Genomic DNA, 14,545 nt, shown 5'->3' with positions numbered 1-14,545 from the left:
CATGATACACTTTGAAGTAGTCCGCTTATTGTCAGGTGTCAGTGCCCCTGACTAGACATCGTTTAATGTTTCTTGTGAAATGCGTTTGACAAACTTTGCTTTGTGAAATTCAGTGGGGGAGATAAGTATTGAATGCAGCAACATTTTTTTTTCAGTAAATATATTTCCAATGAGGCTATTCACATGAAATTTTCACCAGACTTTGGTATTAACTCAAGAAATCCACACATCAAAGTCCATAAATGAAGTTATGTGTAATAAAGCGGAATGACACAGGAAAAACGTATTGAACACACTAGCTGAAATTGATTTAATACTTAGTGGAGAAGCCTTTGTTTGTAATGACAGCTTCAAGATGCTTCCTGTATGAAAAAAATTGGCCACAGTATTCAGGTGTGATTTTGGCCCATTCTTCTAAACATATTGTCTTTAAATCTTGTTTAATTGGATTTAAGTCAGGGTGGGTCATTCTGGGTCAGACTGGGTCATTCTAATGCCTTGATTTTTTTCTCTGACACCAATTGAGATTTTTTTTGTTGTATGCTTTGGATCGTTGTACTGCTGGAATATCCACCCACGTCTCATCTTCATCATCCTAGTGGATGGCAGCAGATTCTTCTCAAGAATCTTTTGGTAAAGGGCTCCATTCATTGTTCCTTCAATTATATGAAGTCTGCCAGTACCATGTGATGAAAAACAGCCCCACACCATGATGGTTCCACCTCCAAACTTCACTGTTGGTATTGTGTTTTTAGGGTGATGTGCAGTGCCATTTCTTCTCCAAACATGGTGTGTAGTATGACAGCCAAAAAGTTCAATTTTGCTCGCGTCTGACCAGACTGCACTCTCCCAGTATTTCATAGGCTTGTCCAAATGAGTTGTAGCAAACTTTAAACTAGCTTTGGCATGCCTTTTCTTTAGTAATGGAGTCTTGTGGGGTGAGCGTGAGCAGTGTAGTGCATTGCCTATTGTTTTCTCTGTGACGATGGTACCTGCTGCCTCCAAGTGTTTCTGGAGCTCTTTCTGAGTGGTCCTTGGATGTTGGGCTACTCTTCTGACTATTCTTCTGACTCCCTGGTCAGAAATCTTGCGAGGCGCTCCTGTGCATGGCCGGTTGATGACAGAGTGATGCTACTTCCACTTGCGGATAATGGCCCCAATGGTGCTTACTGGAAGATTCAGAAGTTTTGAAATACGTCTGTACCTGATTCCATCAATATGTTTTGCAACAATAAGGTTGTGAAGGTCTTGGGAGAGCTCTTTGCTTTTTACATCATGAAATGTTTCTTGTGTGACACCTTGGTAACGAAAAGCCTTTATATAGGCCACCAATTTACTAACCCAGCTGATATTCATTTGCACAGATAGGAAGAATAATGGGAATAATTACTTACGGATTTCAGCTGGTTCCTTGCCTTACCTTGCCTTGGAGAACTGCTTTTTCTTAGCAGGTTCAATAAGTTTTTCCTGTGTCATTCCACTTTATTACACACTTTATTTATTGGACTTTAATGTTGTGAATTCTTTATATTTCCATATTTCTTGAGTTAATACTGATGTCTGTTGAAAATTTCATGTGAATAGCCTCATTGGAAATATATTTAGTGAAAAAAATGTTGACACATTCAATACTTATTTCCCCTCTGTACTTTCATTTTGATCTGTTTTGGACAAAAGTCTCTGACCATATTGTTCGCTAATGAATGTGTGTTCCTGTGTATCCCTGCCTCATGCTCATTATTCTCATGGAAGGCTTCAGATCCATCATGACCCTGACCAGGCAGTTACGTAGTGAAGATGAATATATGATCTATTTAGTGTATAGTGCAGATATTTTCAAGTATTGATATTTTTGCCTTATCACCCACCCCTAATCACTATCACTAATTATACTGAAAAGTTAAGACTTGCGCATCAACAGTATAAAATGTTCACAACAAGTGTGTCTCTAGTGCCCTACAAGTGTTTTGAAGTACCAAATGGCAAAAATTATAAGCAAATCTACAGTCACTTTCCCACTGCGACCAGACACCTGACCCTCTTTTCCCTCCTGTGAGAGTGTACGCTGTCTCCATTAATGAAAGAAAGGCGAAGCCGCAAGCAGCCGTAGGGTCCAAACAATTATTTTGTATTTGCCTTTCCTCTGGGGAGCCGAGCCCCTCACGGCCCGTTGTGCTAATGGAGAGTGACAGAGAGGAGAGAGATATCACAACAGGCAGCAGCGACTGCTCATATCCTCTCTCTTCACTGCCTTTCAGCCCAGCTGAGCCACTTGGCCCCCATGATCGTTATTATGCATAGCTTCCTTTTTGTTATTCACCTGTGCCAGCGTTCACTTCCTCTCAACCGTTCTTCACCGTTCCCTCTGCTTCTTCTGGGAGTCTTTTCTCTCGGCTGGGTCAGAGGTGTGTGGTGTGTGTGGGTGGGTGGGTTGGGGTGCATGCCTCTTTGTCTTACTTTAAAATTGTGTGTGTGCTTGTCTTAAGACTGTGTGTGCTTATTTTAAAACTGTGTGTTTGCACATTCATTTATGTCTGTGGACTGGAACATGAGGTTTGAAGAACTTTTTCCTCTCCTACGTTATTATTTCAGTAATGTCAGTGTTATTATAACCACATTTTAATAAGGGTGAGTGATGATATTGAGATGGTTATTTAAAGATTATTATCTTTGAACGGTAGCATGAGCTCATCATGCATTCTGACCCAGAGCCACGAACGTTTACCGAGGTTAACTGAGCTCCGCAAATTCCATTTAAGCACTGCCCTTTTATTTTCCCTCTAAAGCTGCATGTATATTGTCATGGCTTATCTTGCAGCCTCTCCTGGACGCCTTGGCGGATCTCCCAGAGTGGTATGGTGTAAAAGCGATGCAGGCCAACTGGATTGGGGAATGCTCAGGCTGCTATTTCGACCATGTGCTGAGGGTGAGCCACTTCTTTCTCTCCTGATTTGAAAAGCGTTTACTTTTTCCCCCTTGATGAGTTTCAGGCATGATCTCTGTGTGTCAATTCTGAAGGTCTCTAGTTTGTTTCACAATGTACCGAAACCAAATTGTTTTGTGTTCTCGGTATGTGTTGTTTTGAGCATTCCTAATCACCCCGCCTTTCGTCCTCACTCTCTCTCTCGCCCTCTCTCTCTCTCTCTCTCTCTCTCTCTCTCTCTCTCTCTCTCTCTCTTTCTCTCTCGGTTCTTCCTCTTCTCTTATTATGTGGTAGACTAGACGTCTTGTAGTTCTTATGTCACTCGAACATACGTAAGAGATGTTTTGATTTTATCTGTGACTTGTTCCAATTGGCATTTATCATTTTTTATCAATATTTCTGTGTGTATACAGTATGCTTTCTGTATCATTCAGCTAAGAAGCTTTCACTGAACGATGGTGTCGGTGTGACTTCTTCCTGGGCCCAGACGAGAGGAAATCAGCCAGAGCAGGGTTCAAATTTTGGTTCTGACTGATATTGGACAGAGAACTTAGCACCCCTTCTCATTTTCATTATTTTTCCTCACCATATTTAACTGTCCAGAGTCTTTGTGCCCATGAATTTGCATCATGACGTCTGAACATTTTATTGCATTTTGTGCATTTTATTACACTTTGTGTCAGCTTGAGCTCAAGGCTATGTGAGCTGCTCTTCCTCTATCTCGTTATGAGAGGAAATATGTTCAGTTAGCAATGGCCTTGCTTATTAAATCATTAATTTCATTTCCAAAGGGTTGAGCAAGTGGAGTGTGTAGGTGGGTAAAGACAGATGAGATGGCCATGATTGTCATTGCGTCTCTCAAATAGCTTTTATGTGCAAGTTATGTACTTTACAAGAGAAATTAAATTCTTGAAAACTGTACTGACGTTACTCTAAATTAAGTTTTTTGTCTCATAATCCAGGCAAACAATTTATTCTCATCTGACCATAATATTTCTTGCTGTCTCTCTCTCTCTCTCTCTCTCGTGCTTCTTTCTCTGTTAGTTGGATGACAAAGAGACAGGTGAGGTCCTGGCTGCTTACACATCTTCCCCTGAAGCTGTGTTTGGAGCTGCGTTCGTCTCGATCCTGCCTTCTCATCGGCTTTTGCACGGCTCCAGTCCTGTAGGACCTGCTCTGCACAAAGCGCTTCAGCCTGGAAGAAGTGAGACACACACACACACACACACACACACACACAACATACTTACACACACCAAAATAAATTTAGCTGCTAGTTTATGTCTACTTTTTTGCTGTGCTAGGGACATTTTATCAGATTTTCCTTCCATAAAGGTGCATTTTGTTCATATAGAATTACTGTGTTCTGTACTTGTATTGTGCAGTTGTGCCGCACTACACACACTACTCTACCGTGTGTGTAGCATGCTACTGCTGTGCTGAGAATATCCCACCACACAATTATGATTCATTCAACATTCATGCCTAACAAGCAGGCATAATTGGAGTCAGATATTTATAGATTTGAAGTAATATACAGTTGAGGTCATAAGTTTACATACGCCTTGCAGAATCTGCAAAATGTTAATCATTGCAAAAAAAATTAGAGGGATCAAAAACTGCATGTTGTTTTTTATTTATTCCTGCCCTGAATAAGCTATTTCACATAACAGATGTCTACATATAGTCCACAAGACATAATAATAACTGAATTTACACAAATGAAATAGTTCCAAAAGTTCACATATGCTTGATTATTAATACTGTGTGCTGCTACCTGGATGATCAACGACTGTGTTTATGTTTTGTGATAGTTGTTCATGAGTCCCTTGTTTGTCATGAGCAGTTAAACTGCCCACTGTTCTTCAGAAAAATCCTCCAGCTCCTGTACATTCTTTGGTTTTACATCGTTTTCTACATATTTGACCCCTTTCCATCAGTGACTATGTGATGTTGAGATCCATCTTTCCCTCTGAGGACAACTGAGGGACTCGTACACAGCTATTACAAAAGGTGCAAACATTCACTGATGCTCAAGAACGCAACACAATACATTAAGAACCGGGGGGTGTAAACTTTTAAACAGGATGATCTGTGTAAATTATTATTTTTGGTTAAAGATCATATTTTTTCATTTAGTACTGCCCTTCAGAAGCTACATAAGAACAATTTACACTGATCAATCTTGTCGTTGATCATCCAGGTAACGACACACAGTATTAATAATCAAGCATATGTAAACTTTTGAACTGGTTCATTTGTGTAAGTTCCCCAATTATTGTATCTTGTGGACTATATGTAAACATCTGTTATGTGAAGTAGCTTATTCAGGGCAGAACTAAATAAAAAACGGAATGAAATTTTTATGATCCCTCTTTTTTTATTATTATTATTATTATTATTAACATTTGGCAGATTTTGCATGGTGTATGGAAACTTATGACCTCAACTGTAAGCATATAATAAAGGGTACAGCTTTCTTCCTGTTTAATGTCAGAAACACACTATTTACACAAGATAACAGTTTCTTGTACGAATGTATTGAAACAATAAAAGCAGGCGTAAAATAACTTCCTTTGCTATAAAATACATATTATCACCAACATTCCAGTGTATTTTAATGGTAGTTATTAAACTTGAAGATATTTTCTGATGTACATTATTTTGATTAACTAAGAAAGGCAGGGCTTCTAGAGGGTCTTGGGCTGTAACATGGGTTTTACTGAGATCTTCCTTTACTGTGTAGATTAATCTCACTGCTGCAAGTAAGCACATTTAGACAAATTTCAAGGCTCTGTCCTGAGCCACGCAATGCATGCTAATTAGTACGCCTGAATATTAATTTTCACCAATGGTTTAGTAGCATACTATTTAGAACAGTAGTATGTAGTTTGAAGGGAAAAAGTGTTCCTCGACTGTAATCTCACAGTGGACAGCATGCACTAAATATCAAAGTTTTTTCCAAAGCCCTGTGCACCTCCTGAGCTGTTGCATTTAGCTAGCTAAAATGTAGGGTGGAGAGCAAAATTAATTTCTGGTTATTACCATTTGTTTATCTGGGTATTTTGTTCTCCTGCTTTTAAATGTGCTCTGCACAAACTGGATAGTATTAGCACTCTAGCTAAAGCTCACACCTGGGAATGAAAATGAATGAATTTGGATTTGGTGTTTGTTAAAACATGTTTCTTCACTGTATCTATGTGGAACTGCTCCCTCTGTGGAGAGCTCATAGCTAATATGCAGTCACTCGAGCACACCCACACACGCAGTTAACGAGTCACTATTAGTTCTCATATGCTGACTTCTGGCCCATAGACTCACTCAGTGAGGTCACTGCACTTAACGTGTTCACTGGGCGTGAGGTTCCAATTGTCATCTCTGCTAAGACTGAGTTTCTTGGACATCTCGACACTGTGATAGGTGAGCATATGTGTTCATTGGTGTTCATATGTGTTAGAATTTTCCTCTTTGACAGAGTGTCTGTAGTGTTACCGGCTTTGGCTGTTTGTGATTCACTATACACTGGTAAACATGCCACCCTTTCCCAGCATGCTCTGTGTAATTTTCATCACCTAAACCTGCTGGTCTTACTCAGACGCTTCTTGCGAAATCTCCTCTGTGTCAAATCTCCAGGGTGTGAAAGTGAAAGAGTGAATAAGTGGGTGGGTGAGTGAACATAAATGAGTGAGTCTGTGTGTGAAGGAGTAACTGAGTGAATCTGTTTGCCAGTGGGGGAGTGAGGCTGTGAGTGGTGGAGTGAGGCTGTGAGTGTGAGTGGGGGAGTGAGTCTGGGAGTGCGAGTGGGGGAAGTGAGCCTGGGAGTGCGAGTGGGGGTGTGATGCTGGGAGTGCGAGTGGGGGATTGAGGGGGTAAGCAGCTCAAGGAGTGAAGTGAGCCTGTGAGTGAGTGAGTGAGTGAGTGAGAATAAATGAGGGACTGAGAGTGTGTGTGTGAGTGAGTGAATGTGAGGGATTATAATATGGATCATAGTTCTTTGGTGTAATGCTCATTCAAATAACCCCATTAAAATCTGTGTGTGTGCATGTGTATGTGGGGGTTGGGGACAGGCATCCCCGACAGCAGTGAGGAGGATGCATGTGTGGCCCAGGAGCTGGGTGTGAGCTGGGAATCAGTAGTGAAGAGTGAAGAAGATGGAAGTTACACTCTAATCAACTCTTCTGAGGTACACACTCCTCAAGTGCACCATGTCTCAAACAAACCAACTACAGACATACATTCATTTCAGGTTCCCTTTACTTCCCAGCCTGAAATATTCTTGAAAATGACACAGTTGGTAACTACATGTCATGAATGCAGATGTGGTTCTTGAGAGATACGAAAGTGGGGTGGTTAGAAATGGACTATTTAATTCTTCATAATGTACTACTACAATCACATGCTAGTCAGTTACAATGGGCATGTGGTGAAATGCTTGTCAAAGTTAGTGTCATGTTTTCTGGTTACTTACATAAAAGATTTGGAGGCAGATTCCACTTGCAATGGAGAAGAAATAAAGTGTTTGACAAAGCCTTAAATTTCTTTTTAACACTGCTGTAACACCAGATTTATGTCTAACAGCCTCAAGTCAAATATGTTATTGAGTCTATTAATTAGAGCTGCACAATTAATCCTATTTTTGGAGTCCCTGATTAATTAAAAAAAAAAAATGACTGTGATATTTATGAGCATTCACATGCTTCACATTCTTGTGTTTTAACTGTATAGGTTGATGGAGTTGTTCATTTGTTTCATAGATTGTGTATTATTTTGCATTTAAGAGAACCACTCAGTTAATCTGACTAATTCACAATCTATTTAATTCAAAGATTTTGAAGAACATACCATAATAAACTAATAAAAATACAGTGTAAAAGAAAAGTGTTTTCAGATGGTTTCAAATGATATAATTTTATGGTGAATAATCATGATTTCAACATTGAGCAAACAATTGTAATTATATCATTTTATCATTCATAATCATTGCCAGTATTATTGTAGTTCACAGGTCAGTCCCGAGAGGAGGCCTTCAATTCAATTACCCAGAAAGCCCGGGAAAGAAATGTGGGTGGTTACCTCACAAGTTCAAAGCTGAGGGACTGGTTGATCTCACGGCAGAGGTACTGGGGTACGCCCATTCCCATAGTGCACTGCAGCTCCTGCGGTCCGGTGTCAGTTGCTGTGGAGGAGCTGCCAGTCATGCTGCCTAAAGTGACTTCCCTTACTGGGAAAGGGGCAACACCCCTGCAGTCTGCTCAGGAATGGGTCAACTGCTCATGTCCTAGGTAAAACTCCATTCCTCTGACTCTCACTATAGCTCTACTTTAACACCCAGCTCCATGAGTGCCAAGAAATTACACTGCATGGTCTTTCTGTTTGCTGAAGGGTCTTGTAGATATGGCGATTGCAGAAAGTGTCTGGCCATTCAGCAAAATTAAAACATTGGACTGAGAAAATGAAAAGTTGTTGTATTCCTTTACCATCACTGACCTCCTCTTTGAGACTATCTGTGCTGTCAGAACTGAGTCACAAAGTCTATAAGGATGACTGGAGATATGATTCTTCCTGAGTTTAAGATGGTTTTGAGGTTAAGTTGGAGTTGAGTCTCAGACCGTAAAGCATGGTTATGCAATAAGTACTAGAATCACTGAAATGACTTCTTTGGGCTAAATGCCAGTCACACTAAGGAAGAAATCATAGCAAAATGTGCAGTCTGTGCAGAGCATGTTTTCTGACTCACCTGAGACACATTCCACGCCTCCGCAATGGTTTGACAGGTTAAAGGAAAAAAAGGATGTAGCACAATTGTCCTCTCAACACAAATGCAGATAAGCCAAGCCATGCTCGGTATCTGATGTTTGCCTCATTTGGTCTAGCTGACAAGCAAGGGATGCTTGTAGCCTCCAACTTAGCACTGTCAAATTATCCACATCTCTTTAAAACACATAGTTTGGCTTAATAGTATAATCATTCTTACGTAAATAATGCCATACAACGTAAAAATAAGTCTGTTTAAGTGTAGGGTAGTGGGTGGTGTTGATGCCTCACAGCATCAAAGTTTCCAAGCTTGATCCTGTGCACGATTTACTGTCTATGTGAAGTTCTCCCTGTGTCCATGTGGGTTTCCTCCTGGTTCTTTGGTTTCTTTCCACCTCCCAAAAACATGCCAGTAGGTGAATTGGCTACACTAAATTGCCCCCAGAAGTGTGAATGAATGTGTGCATGGTGACCTGCAATGGATTGGCATCTCATCCCATCCATTCCTGATTTGTGCTCAGTGGTCTTGGTATAAGCTCTGGATCTACCATGACCCTGACCAAGATAAAAGGGTTACTGAAGATGAATGATGACTTTCTGAGCTCTGAAAATCTGCATGCCACACTGTTGTTAGAAACCTATAGGCTGAGTAAGAAATGTACTTAAGAGGGCCCCTACTTCTATTTTTACCTATGTGTACTTTTGTCCATTTATATAGGTAAACATGTCATAAAGTGGCAGTAACTACATGAGTCTGTTTGATATTACTTAACAGCCCAAAATTATTTAAATGAAATATTCTGAAGTTATTTAACTAATCAATTACATTGTATATTTTTTCATTAGAATATTCCTATACCATTTCTAAGTTCCTTTTCTGTTTTAATTTACATGACTGCTGCCTTGCCTGTTAGTTTTTGGAATAAGACACTACAATCTTTGAAGTAAGACGATTTTGTCACAGTGAAAACTTTAGCCATTGAGGTTGATTGATTCTTATAATTATAGAGAGGCTAGAAGACCTCTTATCTGTTGAGAATGTCGTTGTGACAGTTTGAGGAAAATGACTTCAGTTTTTAACTGATCCTCCCACATCCAATCAGACAGGCTACGAAGTGAAGATGGAGTGCGAGATAAGGCTTATCGGCCTAGTCTCTGCAAAGAGCTAAAAAAAGCTGCAAGTCATTTCCTGAGCAGTGATATTGTCTCTGTGCGGTCTTGCTGTTAGCAGCCAGAGGACTAATTGAAAGCCTGCTGCCGGCCAGCATTCACAAAAACCCAACTGTTGTCTGCCTGCAGCCAAACTGGTGCTGAGGATGCTCATGACAATTATTACATTTTCGAGTGATGAATACACAACCCAACGCCAGAAATTTCTACCCACTCCTGTGGAGTCGTAGCCACCAACATTTCAACAATTCCAGTTAAGTAAACTTTCTTCCTTCCAAATGAATGTCGAGCCAATTTGAAGTCATCTTTGATGTTCACGGTTAAAGCACTCTAAGAGCATCTTATTACAGCAGATTGGCATAATGAGTTTGAAAATGATTCAAGCAAACCCGAAGCAGCTGAGTCTGGCTCACTTCAGCTAAGCACCACTCTATCCAAGAGCCAGTAGTGTGGGCAGACACAAAATACATACACCCACAGTTAGTCTCCTCTTCAACAAGCCTCAGCTGTTACTGTCTGTCTAATGGGGTCTCTCATCTCCTCAGTGGAAAAATAGCTGCCATTATCTCAGTCAGGTACAGAGATATAATACTTCACCATAGACCCTTTTGAGCCATGAATCTATGTGAGACAGACCTGAATTACACATTTACACATTCAGACTCACTTAGCCAGAGATAAAATGACTTAGGGATTCCAAAAATCCACATTTTTTATTATGCAGAAAATTACATCGCCTCTTTTGCCCATATGGATCCTCTGTCTCACACAAGCTTCAATCTCCAAAGGACACTTCATTATGGGTTGCATGAACATTTTCATTCTTTAAAATGGCACCTGGCTTTTAAAGAATTAACCTGCTACACCTTGAGGTAGTTGCTTAGCAATGTGGTGGACTCAGGCTCAAACTGTAAGCATCAGATTAGACATAGGGGAGGTCAATGTTGCAAAAATATCATATCATATATCATACTTGACAGTTTTTACAATATGTATCACAATATTCTAAATATTGGAACGTATACTATACATGTTGTGTAAAGTATCGTTTCTATTATCTTTGTATTTTAAAATATTATAAAACAAACTATTTTACAAAAGCTTCAGAGAATATGTTGGGGAAAAAATGTGCAAGAAAAAAAATGTGCAAATGGGCAAACAGCAAGTCAGCTACTTGTTATTGTTGAGCAGCGGTTGTCAACTGGCAGAGCATGGTCCTGATGCAGACCCAGCAAAGTATTTCAGCAGACTGAACTGAGGAAAAAATACTGTAGCAGAGTCAAAAACTCAGTATAGTTCAGCATCACACCACAGATTAGATTAGTCACAGGGCTAGACACATTAGCTCAGAAAGGAGAGCGTTTTCACAGATTTCTCATTTTATTTACCCTCTCTGTTGTGATTACTGAAGTGATGACGTGGTGTGTTTAAAAAAACAAAAAAGTTGACAATGACATATTGTTCATAGATGATTAGACAGAGACCAGGGTGACATTTTTCCAAGGTTTCTCAAGGTTTAATATTGTGCATTGTGGGATGCATTACTTCTCACAATGTATGTAAAGAGTGGTTATCTCCTCTGCCCTCTCACATCAACAAGGCATTTCTGTGTAAACTCTAGAGACTGTTGTGTGTGTGAAAATTCCAAGAATTCAGCAGTTTCTGAAATACTAAAACCAGCCCATTTGGCAACAACAGCCATGCCACATTTCCCCCCCCCAATTCTGATGTTTAATGTGAACATTAACTGAATTTCTTGACCTTTACCTGTATGATATTATGCATTGTGCTGCTGCCACATGATTGGCTGATTGGCTAATTGCATGAATGAGCATGGGTGCTGGTGTTCCTATTAAAGTGGCCAGCGAGTGTATATCACCACATTTATGTTTACTAACAGATCACCAGCTAAACATTAGTGGAATTTATCATTATATCAATATCAACTTATTGTCTAAGGGTGAGCATGGTAATGATTGGTACTGATAGTCCAGTGGACCAATGGAGGTTTGTGTGCGTGTGGGCACTTTTTGTCCTGTACTTGTTTGTTGTGTCTCCCCTGGTGGACAAGTTGTACTTCTGATTTTTGTGGTGAAAGAGCTTTGGGTGACATTTTGTTTGCTTTGGAGAAAAGAGATGGATGGTGGTACTGCAACACAAACATACAGCCACATAAGCACTGCGCTGCTCTGGGCTTGGCTTGAAATTCCCAGTGCTGTGTCCAGTAGCGCTCAGTCCCTCAATAACACACAGAGCATAATGACAGAGATGGAGTGGCCCAATAGCTGACATTTCCACTCTAGTGATCATGCATGGACTGCTGCTCATTAGAAGCATTATTATAAATTAATGGTATTTTGCATTTGCTATGTTTTTGGTTATAGTGTCATGCTGGGCAGTACAAACCAACAGAGAGACTTGCTTAGAGGAAGCCTGGAATTTAATTTAATCTACTGGGGGAAGTTGTTCAAGGACTATGAAGCCTGGTTAAATATGGTTATTTGATACCTGTTGTGATGTGTAGTTTCCATGAAGTAAGAGTGCAGTTACAGTAGTTTCATTATTATTAAGTATAATGTATAATTATTGTTTGAAAAAAAAATTGCTATATTATTTTATATGTATTATTTATTTTTAATTTCAGATTTATGTAGCATGGCTCAAATGAGCAGCATATCTTTATTGTGAAGACATTTTATAAAACTGAATATAAGAGTAATGTGCCACTTTTTTTTGTTTTGTTTCTAAGTATTATACTCTGAACATACATTGATTTTTTACTTTTTTTTTGCTGCTCTATTATGTCTGCAACACTGTCGGGAAAAGACGAGTGAAACGCTAGAAAAGATGGTTGAAATGCTAAGAGACTGCTAATAATGGTTTTTTATTTCTATGGTTCCTGATGACAGATTGTTTTTATGTCTGGCTTATTGCTATTTATTAATTTTTAACAGTAACTTCAGGCTGGAAACTCTATTTGCTAGCCTGTCCAATGGCCTGAATAATTCTAACTTGGAATAAAATATCTGCATGTAAAACAAATGGATATATCTGATAGGTACTGATGTGTTAGTTAAGTCATGCTTTTGTGTTTCTCTGTATTGCAACCCTGCCTTTTCACACTCAGTTCTTTATCATGTCAGGTGTAAAGGTCCTGCTCAGAGAGAGACGGACACTATGGACACTTTCGTGGATTCTGCCTGGTACTATTTCAGATACACAGACCCACACAACTCGGAGAGGTAATTACAAAAGTTCATGAGGTTTCTTTTCATCCACATCTGTCTCTCACTATCTTTCGACCTGTTATGACATTTCATAACATTTAAGTAACAGGGCTGAGTTTAGCATAGAACTAACAAATACATAGTATGTGGTTATCTAACCTCAGTGCTAATGGCACGAGGACGTTAAGGACATTATAATAATTTACTTTTCTTCTTCCCATGATCTTCAGGAAACTTCATACTGAACATGTGACTTATTGAACATTCCAAATATTTCATAGGGCTGAATGTGTTCAGGTAACACAGCTGAGTTAATGTTCTAGGGTACAAATAAAATAGAAATATTTCATTACCTTTAATGGATGACTCATGCAAAAGGATGTTTAAAGCATAAAATGTTAAATGGATTCACACATTATGGGCAAAAATGCTGTTTCAATGTTTAATATGCACATAGGTGGATATGAAGTACACTTTACAATTTTTTGCCATTACATGTAAGATCAGTGGGATGCATCAGGGCACCCCAACTGTGGAATCAACAATATGGCAGCTTGACTGAAAAATAGATATTATATAAATATATAATATCCTCCACTCAGGCACACAATCCTCTTTAAATCTGTCTGTCTCTCTGTCTTTTCTGTTTCTTCCACACATGCACACACATACACATAAATATTAATGGTCAACAATTTATGATCACCAGAAAATAAAAAAAATAAAAAATTATATATATAGGTTTTTTTCCTTCTTTTTTTTTCTTTTTTTTTCTGGTGATCATAAATTGTTGACCATTACCCATTGGTGATATCTTCACAAAAGAGGAGAATTTGCTAGTAGTGGAACATAATTTCCTGCTCTGTCAATTTTAAAATGTCTCACTGCAAAATATATGGATTTGATAAGTATTGCTTTACACAGATCCACAGAAAACCAGTGTCAGTTTGACATTATCATCCATCTAAAGTTGAGCTTTCTCTAGTGTTTAGATGCACGCCTAGGCCGCACACGCGCACGCAAAACACAACTGCTCATCCAGTAATAACCTTCTCTTCTTTCTGAATTCTGTGGCTGGATGGCAATGCAAGGATGTCCTCTGGTGGTGGCCCATATATGCATTCATTCTTACAAACGATTTTACAGTGTAATGTGTAAAAAGTATTTGTAGACAATTTGTTCGTATCCTGATCACACAGTGTAACTATGTCCTGTCTGCTGCAGGCCTTTCGATCGCTCTCTGGCTGACCAGTGGATGCCTGTGGATGTGTATATAGGAGGAAAAGAGCATGCAGTCATGCACCTGTACTACGCCCGTTTCCTCAGTCACTTCTGCAAGGACCAGGGCTTGGTCTCACACAAGTACATAATACGAATTAGAGATGCGATTTCACATCACTGGGATGGCAGAATTATAGCGCTTCACCAATTAACATCATGTATAGCACTTTTGACAACAAACAACTTAATC

The 14,545-nt window shown here is 39.4% G+C and overlaps 1 protein-coding gene across 1 annotated transcript in view; it reads left to right on the top strand.

Moving 5' to 3' along the window:
- Window positions 1-14,545, top strand: part of lars2 (leucyl-tRNA synthetase 2, mitochondrial) — a 55,873-nt gene that overhangs the window by 25,465 nt on the left and 15,863 nt on the right. The window contains exons 8-14 of the mRNA XM_053633867.1: window positions 2,819-2,926; window positions 3,968-4,127; window positions 6,239-6,343; window positions 6,991-7,106; window positions 7,922-8,205; window positions 12,991-13,089; window positions 14,299-14,436. Of these exons, the coding sequence (XP_053489842.1) occupies window positions 2,819-2,926; window positions 3,968-4,127; window positions 6,239-6,343; window positions 6,991-7,106; window positions 7,922-8,205; window positions 12,991-13,089; window positions 14,299-14,436 (1,010 nt within the window). The remainder of the gene's footprint in view (window positions 1-2,818; window positions 2,927-3,967; window positions 4,128-6,238; window positions 6,344-6,990; window positions 7,107-7,921; window positions 8,206-12,990; window positions 13,090-14,298; window positions 14,437-14,545) is intronic.

Source organism: Ictalurus furcatus, chromosome 1, assembly GCF_023375685.1.
Source record: "Ictalurus furcatus strain D&B chromosome 1, Billie_1.0, whole genome shotgun sequence".
Taxonomy (NCBI): domain Eukaryota; kingdom Metazoa; phylum Chordata; class Actinopteri; order Siluriformes; family Ictaluridae; genus Ictalurus; species Ictalurus furcatus.
Note: the sequence above shows the minus strand (reverse complement) of the source record. Positions and strands in the feature narration are given on the sequence as shown.